This window comes from Bos indicus x Bos taurus, chromosome 9, assembly GCF_003369695.1.
Source record: "Bos indicus x Bos taurus breed Angus x Brahman F1 hybrid chromosome 9, Bos_hybrid_MaternalHap_v2.0, whole genome shotgun sequence".
Lineage (NCBI taxonomy): Eukaryota > Metazoa > Chordata > Mammalia > Artiodactyla > Bovidae > Bos > Bos indicus x Bos taurus.
In genome coordinates this window covers 80,920,360-80,937,835 of record NC_040084.1, presented here as the reverse complement: position 1 = coordinate 80,937,835, position 17,476 = coordinate 80,920,360, and the positions used below count along the sequence as shown (strand labels likewise).

General features: G+C 38.9%; 1 protein-coding gene across 2 annotated transcripts in view; it reads right to left on the bottom strand.

Moving 5' to 3' along the window:
* PEX3 (peroxisomal biogenesis factor 3) overlaps nucleotides 1-17,443 on the bottom strand; it is a 32,065-nt gene extending 14,622 nt beyond the window's left edge. For both annotated transcript variants that reach the window (XM_027551738.1, XM_027551739.1), the window contains exons 1-3: nucleotides 17,123-17,443; nucleotides 9,323-9,454; nucleotides 4,402-4,483 (exon numbers count right to left, since the gene is read on the bottom strand). In XM_027551738.1, coding sequence (XP_027407539.1) covers nucleotides 4,402-4,483; nucleotides 9,323-9,454; nucleotides 17,123-17,195 — 287 coding nt within the window. In that variant the 5' untranslated portion in view covers nucleotides 17,196-17,443. The remainder of the gene's footprint in view (nucleotides 1-4,401; nucleotides 4,484-9,322; nucleotides 9,455-17,122) is intronic.
* Between the last annotated feature and the right edge of the window lie 33 nt (nucleotides 17,444-17,476).

The following is a 17,476-nucleotide window of genomic DNA, read 5'->3' as shown; positions in this document are numbered from 1 at the left end:
AGAGTTCCAGAAAAACATCTATTTCTGCTTTATTGACTATGCCATAGCCTTTGACTGTGTGGATCACAAGAAACTGTGGAAAATTCTTCAGGAGATGGGAATACCAGACCACCTAACCTGCCTCTTGAGAAATCTGTATGCAGGTCAGGAAGCAACAGTTAGAACTGGACATGGAACAACAGACTGGTTCCAAATAGGAAAAGGAGTACATCAAGGCTGTATATTGTCACCCTGCTTATTTAACTTATATACAGGGTACATCATGAGAAACGCTGGGCTGGAAGAAGCACAAGCTGGAATCAAGATTGCCGGGAGAAACATCAATAACCTCAGATATGCAGATGACACCACCCTTATAGCAGAAAGTGAAGAGGAACTCAAAAGCCTCTTGATGAAAGTGAAAGTGGAGAGTAAAAAAGTTGGCTTAAAGCTCAATATTCAGAAAACAAAGATCATGGCATCCGGTCCCATCACTTCATGGGAAATGGATGGGGAAACAGTGGAAACAGTGTCAGACTTTATTTTTCTGGGCTCCAAAATCACTGCAGATGGTGACTGCAGCCATGAAATTAAAAGACGCTTACTCCTTGGAAGGAAAGTTATGTCCAACCTAGATAGCATATTCAAAAGCAGACATTACTTTGCCAACAAAGGTCTGGCTAGTCAAGGCTATGGTTTTTCCTGTGGTCATGTATGGATGTGAGAGTTGGACTGTGAAGAAGGCTGAGCGCCGAAGAATGGATGCTTTTGAAATGTGATGTTGGAGAAGACTCTTGAGAGTCCCTTGGACTGCAAGGAGATCCAACCAGTCCATTCTGAAGGAGATCAGCCCTGGGATTTCTTTGGAAGGAATGATGCTAAAGCTGAAACTCCAGTACTTTGGCCACCTCATGCAAAGAGTTGACTCATTGGAAAAGACTCTGATGCTGAGAGGGATTGGGGGCAGGAGGAGAAGGGGACAACAGAGGATGAGATGGCTGGATGGCATCACTGACTGGATGGACTCGAGTCTGGATGAACTCCAGGAGTTGGTGATGGACAGGGAGGCCTGGCGTGCTGTGATTCATGGGGTCACAAAGAGTTGGACACGACTGAGTGACTGAACTGACTGACTGACTGATGGAAAGGCAAATTAAGGTTATCTGTCTTGAAGCTGTACTTAGCTGGCATAATTTTGGTGGGACAGGACAGAATTATAGCCATACAGGACATTTCTTCATTTTGACATTCACTGCTAACAGACTTAAAAGTAGATTTAGGTGAAAGTGAAATTGGTAGTCGCTCAGTTGTGTCCGACTCTGTGCGACTGCATGGACTGGAGCCCAGCAGGCTTCTCTATCCGTGGAATTCTCCAGGCGAGAACACTGGAGTGGGTTGCCATGCCCTTCTCCAGGGGATCTTCCTGACCCAAGGACTGAACTCAGGTCTCCCATATTCCATTTGAACTACCCAGGAAGATTTAATTGAGATGAGACCTAATGTACAGTATGCTGAATACAGTTAATAATGCTTCTGTATACTTGGAATTTCCTGAGAATAGATCTTAGGTGTTGTTACCACACGTTAAAAAAATGGTAACTATGTGAAGTGATGGATATATTAATTAGCTTGATTGTGGTGATCATTTTTAATGTATGTGTTTACAAAAAATGAGAAAAAAATTCACTTTATCTTTTTAAAAGATTCTAATTCCAAACCTATGTAAAGGGTACTTTCTATGCCAAGATTCCTATCAAATGATTTGTCTAATGGAAATCAACTCCAAGTTAAATATGACCAGGCTCTTTAATGTTACAAAATATATTACCAAATTAAGAATTAAACTAATCCTAAGTGTTCTGCCTCTCTTGTGATGAAGTATGTTTAAGATTCTTTGCCACTGAAACTTCATTGCCCCCAACTGCATATAACAATTTCAAATCAAAAGAAAGGTAAGAAAAAATAACACGAAAATATTTAAAGAGGAAACAGGGAATGAGGAGAACTGTTGTCCATCTTATCCTTCCAAGAATTCTCCTCTCTGTGTAAAGAAAAGAGGGCTCATGCCTTTTCTTTAAAGCTGCCCAGGTTTTACCCATCAAAATTAATCCCTTTGCTCTCTAGCCTCTCACATTTTCTTCCCACATTTTGCTTTTACTTTTTAACACAGACTAACCATAATTCAATGTCTTGAATTATGACAATTTATTTCATCTAATTCCTCCTTTGGATGACAAGGTCTTAAAGGGACAGAGACTTTATCTTAATTATCTTGAATCCTATGTTTAATCACCAAGAAAGAATGCCACTGTGTTTGTTGCTACACTTATTGTGTTTGTTGCTACTGATATGCTGCTTTTAATAAAGTGTATTCACTTATTTCATTTGTCTTGTCTTCCCAACAAGACTAAAATTTAAGGCAATTAAAGCCTATTTTTGTATCTCTTCCTTATGTGCATACAGGTAATTAAGTATTTATTTTACTGGGAGCAATCTGCTTGTATGCTTCTTCTTTATATAGTTATATGAACTAATTTATAAATTAAACCCTACATCCATAAGTAATAAAAGTGTGTCAATCTCTAAGAATCACGAAGTTAGGGAAAAAATTTGTATTGTTAGCATTATACTTTAATCAGATTTAAAAATCTGATCAATTGGTTGAAGGAGAGAACGTCCAGGTTCTACCTTTTCTAAAATAGTTATCTCTAGGAACTGTCAGCAAGATCTTGATAAGTAGAGTTGTAACTCTGCGTGGACTATGGACAGTCAATAATATGTACTTAGTTGCACTATTGCAAAATGGGTGTATTATCCAGGTACTCACACTTTTTTGGGGGGGATACATTTTCTTTTATTGTTACTTGATTTTTAAACTTTGTTTTAACCCTTTAAAAACTGCTTGTGACACAATTTGCCTTAAATGCATTCAAAGCTGTGTATGTTTTCCAATTAAAAAATTACAATTTACACTCTCCAAAAACACTACACAAATCTATTGTATACAATTCCATTTGTGTACCCGAGTACACAAATCCATTGTTATTTTGGAAGGTATGACTTGATTATAGAAAATGTTTTCAAAGGAACTTTCCAGCTTGCTGTGTCATCTTCCTGAACACTAAATTCCTATTTGCAAAGTGCAGATGATAGATACTATCTGCCTCACAAAGATATTGTGGAAATTAACTGGGAGGGCTTCCCTGGTGGCTCAGAGGTTAAAGCGTCTGCCTGCAATGCAGGAGACCTGGGTTCAATCCCTGGGTCGGGAAGATCCCCTGGAGAAGGAAATGGCAACCCACTCCAGTATTCTTGCCTGGAGAATCCCATGGATGGAGGAGCCTGGTGGGCTACAGTCCACGGGGTCGCAAAGAGTCGGACACGACTGAGCAACTTCACTTTCACCCAAATGTATCCAGCACCGGGCCTGGAACAGACAGACACTCCAGAAAGAGCACCTTCTATCCCCTGCCTACTGGAGGATGGTTACAAGGCAGGTGAATATTTTTTGCTAAGGGCCCAATTATTAAAATACATTCAAGTGAAACCTTTCCCCACTCCTTACCCCTACTCTCTTCTTGTCCATTAAAGGAAGAAGCATTTCCTTCTGGAAATCTTTTTAAATTAACAGAGCATCACACTAAATTACAGTATTTCAATACATACTACGGGCTTCCCAGGTGGCTCAGTGGTAATCTGCCTGCCAATGCAGGAGACGTAGGTTTGATCCCTGGATTGGGAAGATTCATGGAGAAGGAAATGGCAACCCACTCCAGTATTCTTGCCCAGGAAGTCCCATAGACAGGGGAGCCTGGTGGACTACAGTCATGTGGTTGCAAAAGAATCAGATACAACTTAGCAACTAAACAAAAACATATTATGCTCCATGTATAAGGGCCTCTATGTGAAAGGTACACTGTCATGGTATGATAAATCATTATCATACGTTCATGTTTTATTTGTACTTCATCTTATTAATCATATAAAATGTAAGTTCATATGCCTTATTTATTTAAAATGTACGTTCACATGCTTTATCTATTACGCCGTAAACACTTTAAGAGACACAGATTTAATATAACTAGCAGCTTCACAACATCTGGTTCAGCAACACATTCAATAAGTACTCAAAATTATATTTCTGAATAAATGTCCAAGTGACAGAAAACCTCTTCACATGAAAACCAGAACACATACAAATACTGTCACCCTAAATACTTTGCACATCAAGGTAGAGCATAAACAAATGCACGAAATATGAATTCAATGATATTGTTAGTAAATATTTTTTTATAAGTGTGTCTATTTATCTTAAGCTTTAATTAGAAAAATAAGGAAATTAAAGACTTTTGAAAAGTATTTCAGATACAGTCTATAAACTCTCAGCGTGCTGCATAAAGAATTGCTATAACTTGAGTTTACCTGGTTTTCAGCAGAGCTGTAAGGCTCTCAGAGTTGAGTTGCTGCATCAAGGCCTCTCTCAGTGTTGGGAGCATGGACAGCACTGTAATACAAACAGAAAATTAGAAAGTTCATGAGTGACAGGACTGCCTTCACCGAGAAATGCACATTGTTTTGGGCTACATGACAGAGCTAGCAAATAATGAGTGTCAGAAGGGAAGGTGAAGGCTGGAGTTTTCAAATAAATTTTTAATAATAAAAACTAGTTACATACTAATAAATCACTTACCTGCTCACACAAAGCAAAATTATGCATATACCTATTATGATCACAATTACATATAGAAGAAAAAATGGGAAGAATTAATTCCCAAATCTTAACAGTGTTGGTCTTTAACCTATGGACTATGGATAATTCTTTATTTTTGCAGATTTTTAAAAAAAAGTTTATTTCTGATTTAATAAAATGATCTTTTATCTTTAGCTGTACCTTTTGCTTCACATTTCTAATTTTAGAAAACATTTAGTTATTAAAATTACTACACACAGTGGGCTTCCCTGGTGGCTCAGTTGGTAAAGAATCTGCCTGCAATGCAGGAGAGTGCTTGCAATGCAGGTGACCTGAGTTCGATCCCTGGGTCAGGAAGATCCCCTGCAGAAGGAAATGTCAACCCACTCCAGTATTCTTACCTGGAAAATCCCATGGACAGAGGAGACTGGTGGGCTACAGTCAGTCCATGGGGTCACAAGAGTCGGACATGACTTAGCGACTAAACCACCAACCACCACCACAAAGCGTAGGCATTTGCTATAACCTAGACAAAAGCGCATCAGGCTATTAATAGAAACTCAGAACTGCTGAGATGTAGTTTTGGTTTTGACAATGGCTACTGCCTGTAACTCTAAATACCAACATGTTGTAGAAGTGTAAACACATAAATTTAAAGTGAATGTCTAACACTAAAGAAGCAATGATAACAATATGAAAAAATATCAGAGATTACAAATGCTATATTCTAAAAGGGAAAACTTTAGTGTATGATTTTTACTTCTTGACTAGGCAGGACATTATAAAATCCATGTTAATTTTTTTTCTATAGGAAGTTCAGCTTCTGACCTACTCTAATCCTTTACTTCAGCGCTGCACTCTGTTGCTTCAGCATATTTCCTCAAGGCACATGATTAAATCACCTAACCTACTGAGACCACTAGCGATAGCAGGAGCTCAGAGTCAATGTAAAATGTAGTTTCTTAGTGTCCATGGTATATATATCTAGCCTAAGCATGATATTTTATCCTACCAAGAAAAAGCACTGCTAGAGTCCTACATTTAGGAAATGTAGTTAGTAGGAAACTTTAAAGAGTATGGGGTATGATGACATGATTTAAGAGAAATCTCTTCAGTAATTCTCTTATCTCGGGAGAGATAAGAGCTCCTGACTTCCCACTTGAGCATATTCAACTAAAGACAAGGCTATTCTTGTCTTCCAGGCATCTGTACTAACACTGAACAAATATGTTTCTGTATTGAGTTGAATACAGCTTTTATGTCCTGTTTTAGCCATCCGGCCTCCATGATAAACACCCCTGGTGCAACCACAAATCACAGGACAACCCTTCACCTGCCTTGAATCTGTGCGACCCTGAGCAAATCATTTAACCCTGTGCCTCAGTTTCCTCATCTGTGAACTGAGGGTGACAGTGGGTCTACCTCACAGGACTGCTGGAAGGGTTAAGGATAAAAGGCATTTAGGACACTGCTTCTTTACACATGGAAGTGCTCAGTAACTGTTAGCGCTTTTTAATATTATACTTATTTGGCTTCTTCTGACACATTCCAGTTTGTATCTCCTTAACATGTGAGAGGCAGAAATGGACTTGTGCTCTGACTACCACAGAGCATGTTATATAACTACCTTTGAGCCGAACAGACTTTACTAGTGTAGTCTAAGAGTAAATTAATATTTCCAGAAGTCATATCCTACTCTGTTCATAATAAGCTTATGCTCACCTAGAATTCCCACTCTTTTCTCATACATCCTGCTTCTAAGCAAGTTTGGATAATCCTGACTCAGTACAATTGACTTTTAATGCAGAACAATTCTTTTATCCCAGTCTATCACTTAAATGGGACTAGACTATTTTGTATTCCAAAACTTCATTTGTAGTGTTAGTTACACATCCAAGCATTGTGTCATGTGTAAATTTCATGGTCATTCTTTACAAATCTTTAATAAAAATCATGAACATGATAAAGTCAATGGGCAGGGTACAGAGGCATTCCACTAGATGCTATCTTTCAAACTAGGACCAGCTTCTTATGTTAAAAACTAATTATATTTACCTAAAAGCACTAAATTTTTCTAGTATGTTCATTACCTCTTACTCAAAAGAATAGAAATTACTTATACAATTTGTAACCCCATTATCAATATACATCAGAAAGCTAATTTCGAAATTTTTTCAGTGAACCTATATTTTGGCTTTTAGCACCATATTTTAGTTTTAACTGCCTTATATTAGCTATTTATTCATCTAACGGGTGTGATGGTCATGGAAATGTGCTATCCACACATTTTCTGCTGGGAGGAGCCATAACTGACTGAGAGCTCTAGCTGCCATGTCTCTGGATGTAAACTGCTCCCAGACAGGGACAGTTACTTAGTGAGGATACAAAAGCAGGCCCACTTCTGAGGGACTCCTCTACCAGAACTCTTCGGCTTCAGGACTCCCGATTGGCCTGTCAAGATTTCTCAGAACTGTGCTGTTGTCAGAGTCTCTTCTTACCCAACCTTCCTTCCTTTGCCCATTCTAGTCACAGCATCACACCCGCACCAGGGGCTGAAGGCTCTCCTTGGTAGCTTCTGCTCCCCGCCTCTTATTCTGCAGGGGTGTCCTCCCAGTCAGTCTCCTGTACATCTAACTGCATCTGAGCTGTGCTGCTCAGAGCACTTAAATTGACACAAGGGTCCATATCAAGCTGAGATGTATTTTCAGACCCCAGAAGTTAGTTTTTTCCACTTTTTAAAAATTTGAGTAATAACTAGAAATGAACTATTCTTAAATTAGTCATTACCAGTGGAGAGAGGGAAGAGGAGGAGGGACATTATAACAGTGGTGGGGGGGGGAGGGTTATTATGGGATTATATGAAATTATGTATGTGAAACTTCTGAAAATTATAAAGCACTACAGAATTTAAAGAATCTCTCATTCAAGAGATGAGATTTTTTTTTTTTCCTTAAAATAAAAGGAAAGGAAAAATGGAATGTTCTTATTCTCTAAAAATTCATTAAAATGCCCTTGGTAGTACCACTATGTTGAAAGCTAAATACTGATTCAAAGAAATACATAATTTTTAAAAAGTTGTTTGTTACCGAGCATTTATTACATATCAAGCAGTTTATATAAATTATCTCATCACTTCCTCATAAAATATTTATGAAGTGCGTTTTATGATGATCATTTTATAGAGAAAGAACTACATTTAGATTTGCCCAAAGACACATAGACATCACAAGCAAAACTAGGAATGGAACCAGAACTGCCTCCACCTTGAACCTGTGCTCTTACTTACTGTACCTTATCTGAGTTGCCATTTTATATAGCATTTATGATTAATTTTTTCTTTATAGACTGAAGTATTATTATTTCAAACATTAAAAGCCATACTATGGCCACAACTAAATGTGTCTCTTAACCTTCTTAATTCCAGTCTCTTTATCTGTCAAATGAGACTAAACTAAAAATAAAGTTCTTCCAACCTTGAAAAAAAAATTCTACTTTTAAAATTGAACAAAAAGAACCTACCTTTATAATTTTTTTCTAAATTAGTTGTTCTTGAAAGAAGGAAGGATTAGACTTTAAACAACAAACAAAGAAAAACAAGTTTGACATGGATTTGAAGACTAATTCTTCAAGGAGTTAAGAAAAATATATCACAACACCTTGCCTTCTTCAAATATGGGCAGCTGATTTTGTCACAGCATCCTTCCAGGAGGTTTCTAGCTCTGGAGATTAAATTATTACCACTGATTCACACTGGTTGAATGTATACTACTGTGCTAGATGGACAGTTCTGCAGATGCCTCTGTAAGTGTAAGAAACGGGAGTCTTGACTGTGGCCTACATGGCCAGAGCGCAGCAGGGCACTCCTGCAACCTCATCTCCTACCACACTTCTTCCATTACTCATGCTACTCTAGCTACACAGCCTTTCTGCTGTTTCTCAAATACGGGAATAGCCAAGCTTGTTTCCACCTCAGGCATTCTCTCCATTGTCCCACTTAATTTCTCCTTAGAGGTAAAGAGGCCTGATTCTGTTGGTTGCCCTACCTTAAAGAGCATCCCCACCCCTCACACAGCTCATTCTCCTTATAAACAGTTAAAGCTATTTACCTGGTGTTTATCATCATTTTCTCCCACTAGCATATAAACGGGCTTCCCTGGTGGCTCAGACGGTAAAGCGTCTGCCTGCAATGCAGGGGACCCGGGTTCAGTCCCTGGCTTGGGAAGATCCCCTGGAGAAGGAAATGGCGACCCATTCCAGTACTCTTGCCTGGAAAAGTCCATGGACAGAGGAGCCTTGTAGGCTATAGTCCATGGGGTCGCAAAGAGCTGGACACGACTGAGCGACTTCACTTCACTTCAGCATATAAACTCTGAATGCCAGGTCTTTTTTTCTTCAATTGCTCACCTTATGCTTCCCCAGTACTGAGTATTTGCTGGATGAATAAAGAAAATGAATAAACTAGCATTTATGTTGCGTTATTAATTTACATTGATTTTTAAAATCCACATTAAATGATGTATTTCAGTTAAATCAGGTAAACACTTGCTAGATTTGTCATTTTTGCCTTTTCCTCTAATTTTGCTCCTGGAGATATGTAAATTAATATAAATCATCAAGCAACTTTACACATGTATAAATATTTCTCTGTTTTACCTGTCATATTGCAAGTCCTCTGGTTGCTTTCAAAGTGATACTGTCGTCGTGCCTGGGCAATGTATTCTGCAGCCTCCCTTTCTTGTATTTCTCTGATTTTCTTCTGTCCATATTTTCCCAGGATATATACTCCTAAAATTATTTTCAAAAACAAGTTAGTATACTAATCCAGTTTATTAGAGTATTAAAAATTCCAAATGGTATTTTTAACCCAAGTTTTCCAAATATAGGGCTTATATTAGTGAAAAGCTAAAAATCACAACTTTTAAAAACCTAAATTAAAGAATTATATAAAAATTGCAACCTAAAGAAAAAGAAAAGGAGATTGGCATTTTAAAAGTCAATGGCAGATGGGTACATAAAGATGAAGTCTGAAGAAACAGAAAGGAATTAAGTGTACAAAGTCAGGCGATGCCTTTAATAGTGAACTGGAGATATTCTAAGTGTCCAACAAAAGGGAATTGTTTAAATGCATTATGGCCTAGCTATACAATGGAATCTTACAGCTATTAAAAACCACATTGCTAAATAGTTCATGACTCAAGGAAATATCCATGTCATATTGTTAGACAATAAAATAAGATACTGAAAGTTTTGCTTTTTAATATAAGTAGATATATATGTAACAGTTGGATTTTAATTTCTAACAATGATCACTGCTGAAGAGTGGGATAGTGGGTGACTTTTTTTCCTTCTGCTTGCTTCTCTATGGTTTCCACATTTTCTTCAATCAAAATGTAGTATTTTTAAAAATATAAGAAAAAATTTTAAAGGAAGACTAAAAGAAAGGTAGGTAGTCAGGCAGACATGGAGAACTAGAAACTTAGGCGAAAAAGGGAGGGGGAAGACTGTACAGAAATACCTAACTTATAACAGTATAAAAATATAGGTGGGGTCGTGTGCCTGTAATTTACTTTAACACATATAAGTATAGACAGTGTAACATAAATGGGCACATTTTGGTCATACCCTGTGGGCAATCAAACGTCCTGGCTGGTAAAGTGAACACTCTGGCATGGTTAGTTAGCATTTGGTCAAAAGCCACATTTCAAGGTGTAAGTACTTAAACTAACTTTTACCAAGCACAATAAATATCAGAAATGGCTTTTTACAGATTAAATGTTTAAGATACTGGGTTAGCTAAAACATTTTAGTAATATTCATTTGAACAAGAATACACTAACCTAGCAAATCCTTCACCTTTTAGGAATAGATAGTTCAAAGGATTCTTAGACAAGAGAGTTAACCAAAAGGCCAACAAAATCCTACATTGAGAATATTGTTGCATTTGCTTCCAGTAAATCTTTTATGTGTGTTCTATTGCTGCATCAATAAAGGACACTGGGATTTCAATGAATTTACAGACCAAGTAATATACTGTTTTAATCTATGCTTGCTAACAGATGTTTTAACGTGTGCCAAATTTGTTTCATAATAACTTGGCAACAAGGTTGTAGGAAGTAACTAATCCTCACCTACCTCCAACTGTCTGTAGCCTTCAATACAACAAGAAGAATATAAGGATTGTATGTGAGCTCAGTAAATGGATTTGATGTTTGTCATCAGTGGGGAAGAGACAGTCCTCTAGGAACGTCAAAGTGAATACATATCCTGAACTATTTTCACCAATGTAAGCAATACAGATGAACTGATATGTTATATATCTTAAAAGTCATAGTTCAGTGAGAGTATGCGCTACAAATAATTAGAAACAAAGTGTGACTGCTTTTGTTTGTATGCAAATAAATGCATTTTACTCATCTGTAAAGAATAAATCAAAATTCACATACGGCTCCAGAGCTACCCTTCTCATAACCCAGCCTCAATAAACTGATGGCAGTGCCATAATACTAACGGAATGAAGAAACTGATTTATGTTTCACAAAGTAGCTGTTTGACAGGCAACTCTCACGTAACAACTTCTCAGTGAATTGCTTTTATTTGACTGATGGCTAAAAATTTTGTGTAACATAATTATTATTCCTCAAACAACAGTAGTGTAAAATGAAATGCTGCAACGACACCCCTTGAATAGTTAAGAATTTTCTGGAGTAACAATAAATTTGATTGGTCTATGTGCTTTCCTGAGGAGAAGGTCCACTGCTTTTATTAAATTTTCAAGAGTGTCTGATAAAAGTACTTTAGGGACTACAGTTGACCTTTCAACATCTCCAGGGTTAGGAGTGCAGAACATTCCCTCCAGACGTGGAAAATCTGCATGCAAGTTTACAGTGGGCCCACTGCACAGTTCTGCACCCTTGGATTCAACCAGCTGAGGATCTGCAGTGCTGCAGTATTTACTGAAAAAATCTGCATATAAGTGGCCTGCTTGCGTGCATGCATGTTCCCTCACTTCAGCTGTGTTTGACACTTTGCAACCCCGTGGACCGTAGCCCACCAGGCTCCTCTGTCCATGGTATTTTTTGAGCAAGAATATCGGAGTGGGTTGCCATTTCCATCTCCAGGGGATCTTCCCGACCCAAGGACTGAACCGGTGTCTCCTGCGTTGCAGAAGGATTCTTTACCGCTGAGCCACCAGGGAAGCTCCCTATAAAAGGTCTAGCACAGTTCAAACCTGTATTGTTCAAGCTCAACTAACTGTATTGTCTATTCGGTAACTGTAGTATATGGTTACTAAAGCTAAAAGAATAAATTATTATGGATTGAAGAGTGTCCTACGCCAAATTAACAAGTTGAAGCCCCAGTATTTCAGGAAATGACATTATGTGGAGATAGGGTCTTTGTAGCCATAATCAAGTTAAAAGGTCATTAGATGGGCTTGATCCAGTATGACTACTGTTCTTATAAAAAGGGGAACACTGGACACAGACATGTGTACAGGGAAGATGACATGAAGACACAGGAGGGGAGAGTTATCTACAAGCCAAGGAGAGGGGCCTGAAACAGATCCTTCTCTTATAGCCCTTAGATGGAATAAATTCTGACCTCCAGAGCTGTGAGACAATAAGTTTCTCTTGCTTAAGCCACTCAGTATGTGGTACTCTGTTATGGCAGCCCTAGCAAACTAGCACGCAGTGTTAGCGTAAAATTCTATAATCCATTCTTTCCCTTGAATTAGCATTGAAGTAAGTCTCTACACAAGGACTAATTTATCCAGCTTCTCATTCTCAAAATTCATAAATTCTGGGGTTTTGTTGGTCAGATTTGTCTCCCTAGGGAAATAAGAATGAAGGCAGAGAATTCATTGCCTAAAACATGGAGCTCAGGATCTATACACCTGACTTGCTGCTTGAATTCTGGTCTGAAAGAGATCAGACACCGATAGTCGAGGCATCAACGAGGTAGGAAACTTTGAAGCATGTCCCATCTTTCTGGATTTAAATTTCTTCATAAAAATGAAAGATTTGGATTATAGGAGCTTTAAAATTTCTTCTTTAGTTATAAATAATGAAAATTCATTAAATATCTCAAAAAATAAATGTAAAATGTTTTGAGGTTTCCTTTCAGAACACGGATGGCAAAGCAAAATGTCTTCTAGTCTTTCTATATCATGAAGTGAAGTGAAAGTCTCTCAGTTGTGTCTGACTCTTTGTGATCCCATGGACTGTAGAGAACTCTCCTGGTACACAATTGACGCTCAATACATATTTGTGCTGAACATCCCCTTTCCCACGTTCCCTTCTCCTCTGTAGCTGTGACTCCAGCTGATTCTTCAGTGGGGCTTGCTGAACACGACTCTCTCTCTATGCTCCCACAGACCCTCCTCTACCATGGTACTCTGATACGATGATCGCACTACTTTTGTTTATTTCCATTTCTGCTTTCTGGACGCACCATGAGTTCCTCAAAGTCAAGAAATGAGTCTTATTTCTCTGCATCACCTGAGTTGAAAAAGTGAGGCTAGTCACTCTCATTCAAATGTTTGTTGAATGAATGGATGAATTAATGAAAAACTAAAGAAACCAAGACATTACAGGGATTAAGATATAAATTATAAATCAATGCTCTGAGATTTTTATAGATCAGCAAGTGAATACATATGAATTTGGTTGTTCTCTGCAACACTTTTGCTGGCATTAAAGAGAAAAAAGAGAAAGTGTTATTCGCTCAGGCGTGTCTGACTCTTTGGGTTCCCATGGACTGTAGCCCACCAAGCTCCTCTTATCTACGGGATTTCCAGGCAAGAATACTGGGGTGGGTCGCCATTTCCTTCTCCAGGGCATCTTCCCAATCCAGGGATCAAATCTGTGTCTCCTGCACTGCAGATGGATTCTTTACTGTCTGAGTCACCTAGCACAGAGGTTTTCAAAGTGTGGCTTGGGCACTCCTGCAGGTGTACAATAACCTTCTAGGGCATCTGTGAGTAAAGATTATTTCTGTAATAACACAAATGCTCTTTGCCTTTTTCACTCTCATTCTTGTATGAGTGAGTGTACAGTGGAGTTTTCTAAAGACTACAGGACAGTGAGTATTGCAACTGACTAAATGTGCAAAGAGATATAAGCCAGACAGTAAAGAGATCGTAAAAATGTAAAACAATGCTACTTTTCTCACTTGTTTTCTGAAAATAGTATTTACATTAATATGTGATAGATTTACTATTGTCATTTTAAAATAATTACTATTTCAAAAATACTCTGGTTTTAATTTTTAATAGGGAAACAATTATTATTAGACATAAATTTTATAGAGCTCTTTAGAGTCCTTAATTTTTAAAAGTGTAAAGGAGACCTCAGGCCAAAAAGGTTGAGAACCACTGCTCTAGTCTTAAAACTGATCAAATCGTATGACTTTGTCTAAAGCAGTCATTCAAATTCCTAGTTATGAAGGCCCATGAGTCAAAGTTTTTAACTGAGGTTTCCGCGCCACAACCCCCCCCCGCCCCCCCCCCCCCCCCCCCCCCCCCGCCCACCACTGGATGCACAAGCTTCTTGGGCAGGAATATTGATATCTTACCTAATTTGCAAGTCTATCAAAATATGCCACTTCCATGAAGCCTTTTCCTAATTTTTTTTCCCCAACTGCACATGCTATTTGCCAGTTTTATATGTATAGCATTTTTTCAGCTCTTACTGTTTTGCACACTTGTTGCTATGCTTTGAATGTTTGTATCTCCTCTACATTCATCTGCGGAAATTCTAAGGCCCTATTCCATGGTGTTGGGAGGATGGAGTCTCTGGGAAGTGCTTAGGGCATGGGTGTGTAGCCCTCAAGAATGAGATTAATGTTCTTATTAAAGGGACTTCACTGAGATCCCTAGACCCTTCTGCCATGTGAGGATCTAACTCAGGAGCAGGCCCCCACCAAGCCAGGTTTGCCCCCTGATATTAGACTTGCAGGCTCCAGAACTGTCAGAAATAAATTTGTTATTATAAGCCACCCAGTCTGTGGTATTTTGTTATACCAGCTGGAACAAACTAAGTCATTTGTTTTCATTCCTCTCAGACCATAAGTTCATGAAGACAGAATGGTACAGTGTAGAAAGAGAAAGTGCTCTAGATCTAACACACTGGGGTTTGAGTTCTAGCTTCCTGGTTATGGACTCTGGGATCCTTGGCGAGTTTCTTAAATTCTTAGCAGTCTGGTTACCATGTTTTTGAATGCAGATAACAATAGCTATCTTGTCATCATCCCCACTCAACAGAAGAACTTAATATAGGGCCCACTGGGTACCCCCAAAATGGTAGCTATTACTATTAAAAATCTCTGTGAATCTTGTATTTCCAATCATATTACTTTCAACACTATGGTGGTGGTTTAGTCAGTAAATCATGTCCAACTCTTGCAACCCCATGGACTGCAGTCCACCAGGCTCCTCAGTCCATGGGATTCTCCAGGCAAGAATACTGGAGTGGGTTGCCATTTCCTTCTCCAGGGGATCTGCCTAACCCAGGGATCAAACCCAGATCTCCTGAATTGCAGGCAGATCTTTACCGACTGAGCTACCAGGGAAGCCCTTCAACACTATTGGCAAGGGATACATGTTTCTTAAATTAGATTGATATGTACCACATTATAAGACCTATCCCTTGAAGAAGAAAGACTATGAGGCTCAGAGAAATGCCAGTCACACTCATCCACTCTTTTTTTCCTTTTAAACTGACATCCCTTTTTGCTATAAAATACTAGGATTACTTTCTTTTCCTGTTCCTCTGAACTTTCCCCCCACCCCTCACCCTTGCCTTTCTCTTTCCTCTTAATCTGTACCTGTAAAGCTCTCGACAGATTTTTGGGAAAAAAAAAAAAAAGAATGTATATCTCTTAAATGTACTTTTTTGCTTCCCTTATGATTATTTCTAATACACCGTTAGGTCATTCCACAAATCTAAAGGAGTACGCTATTTTTTCTTAGGTTCTAAAGAGACACTATTTTCTTTCCTTCAGTCGTGGCAAAAATATTCTATTTATACTTCTTCCATCACATACAAATCGTTAGCTTCTACAAATAAAGTGGACTCAGTAGTTTCAGCACAGTTTAAATATACATTAGATATCAGTGGATAAAAACGCTGAAAAATATTTTTATCTGTAAAGAATTTTTCAAATGCCATAAAAATTTATACTTGATCATTATTGATTTGTGATAGACCTCAGAGAAAAGGAAAACACTCACCTTGCCTCATTAACAAGAAGCCTGTTTCAAATTTTCAAGAATCAACAGAGCTGAATTACTAAGAGTACTGTCAATTTCAAATTGTTTGGGAGCCATAAAATATAATCAATAGTAAGAGAAAAATAACCAAATTCTTTGGGAAACTGCTGCTTTTGCCTTTGACTACTTTTGTAACCAAAGTATGTAGTTAGTGACAATATTTCTCAAAAAAACCCAATGCTAAAAATTCCCTCTTCTCATTCCTGCATTTCTTTCTCCTGTATCACCCAAGACATTTTGTTCTTCCCTTCAGGTCTCCACTCATTAGGACATGATTACTTTATGAGGAAAAGGCTCTCAAGATTGTTATCTAATCTGTTTCTAAATCTCCTCTCAGCCTGGGTAACTTAATTATGTGAATTAGGTGGGAGTTCATCCCAGTCTTGAAGATCCTGCTTGCCCAGCATCCTGCAAGTACTTTCTTACTCCCTAGTTTACTACACAGTTTGTATTCTAAAAGAGCAGGAACAGAGCTAAAATATTGATCTGTGTTTCTAGCATATACCTTCTAGCACAGTCTTTCAGTACAACTGTGCTGTGTTCAAAAAATTCGAAATAATTTTAAACAAGACTCGAAGTGCAAGCTTTAGTTTACTCTCCTCCAATATTGTGAAACTTTTGCGAAGGATGAATGCCAAATCAAGTCCTGAGAGTGGCAAACAGAAGAATTTCATGGGAAAACAAGAGAAGAGAATAAGAAAAAAATGTGTAAGAGAACGGTGTCTTGAAACAAAAAAATAAGAGAGAGAGAAAGAACCCAAGAAACAAACAACCCCCCACCACCCCCACCGCCCAAACACTGAGGTGGGTTATCCCAAAGGCAGTGAGAAAAAGGCGAAAAACAGAGTAAGGGGCAGTGCCAGGGCAAAGGGCACACATTTCACAATTGCAGAGATGTAAAGAGCCTTGGAGAAGGAAATGGCAACCCACTCCAGTACTCTTGCCTGGAAAATTCCCATGGATGGAGGAGCCTGGTAGGCTACAGTCCATGGGGTCGCAAAGAATCGGACACGACTGAGTGACTTCACTTTCTTTCTTTAAAGAGCCTTGGAGGTTTGGCACCCCATTCCCCGTCTCATGGTTGATCGAATCCTGGGCTGTGGTTTCTCCGCCTCTATTTTTGAAGACAGACACCCCTCTCCCACCCCCTTCTTCCAATGCGCCTTGCCAAGAACGCTGTCACCCACCTCCGAGGACCGTGCCCAGGAAGATGCATTTCTTTTTGTGACGTTTCAGAAAATTCCACGTAGATCTAAACATTTTCAGGCCCCCGGGGTGCGGGCTGTTTAGAGGGAAGGGATGATGGTCCACCAGGAAACCTTTTCTTTGTCGCCTGGCACGGACGACCCGGCTGGACGGCCGTCGTCCCGCTCGGTGCTCTCCAGAAATCACAAAGGCGACTTTCCGCAGACACTGTCACCGGAGCGGGAAGGGGGCGTGGACTATAGCTGAGCAGTTGCCTTTTTCTGTTGCAGCCGCAGCTCACTGGTCCGGGGCGCCCAGGTCCGTCCAGAATTCGCTCCCGAGTACCTCACTGTTCG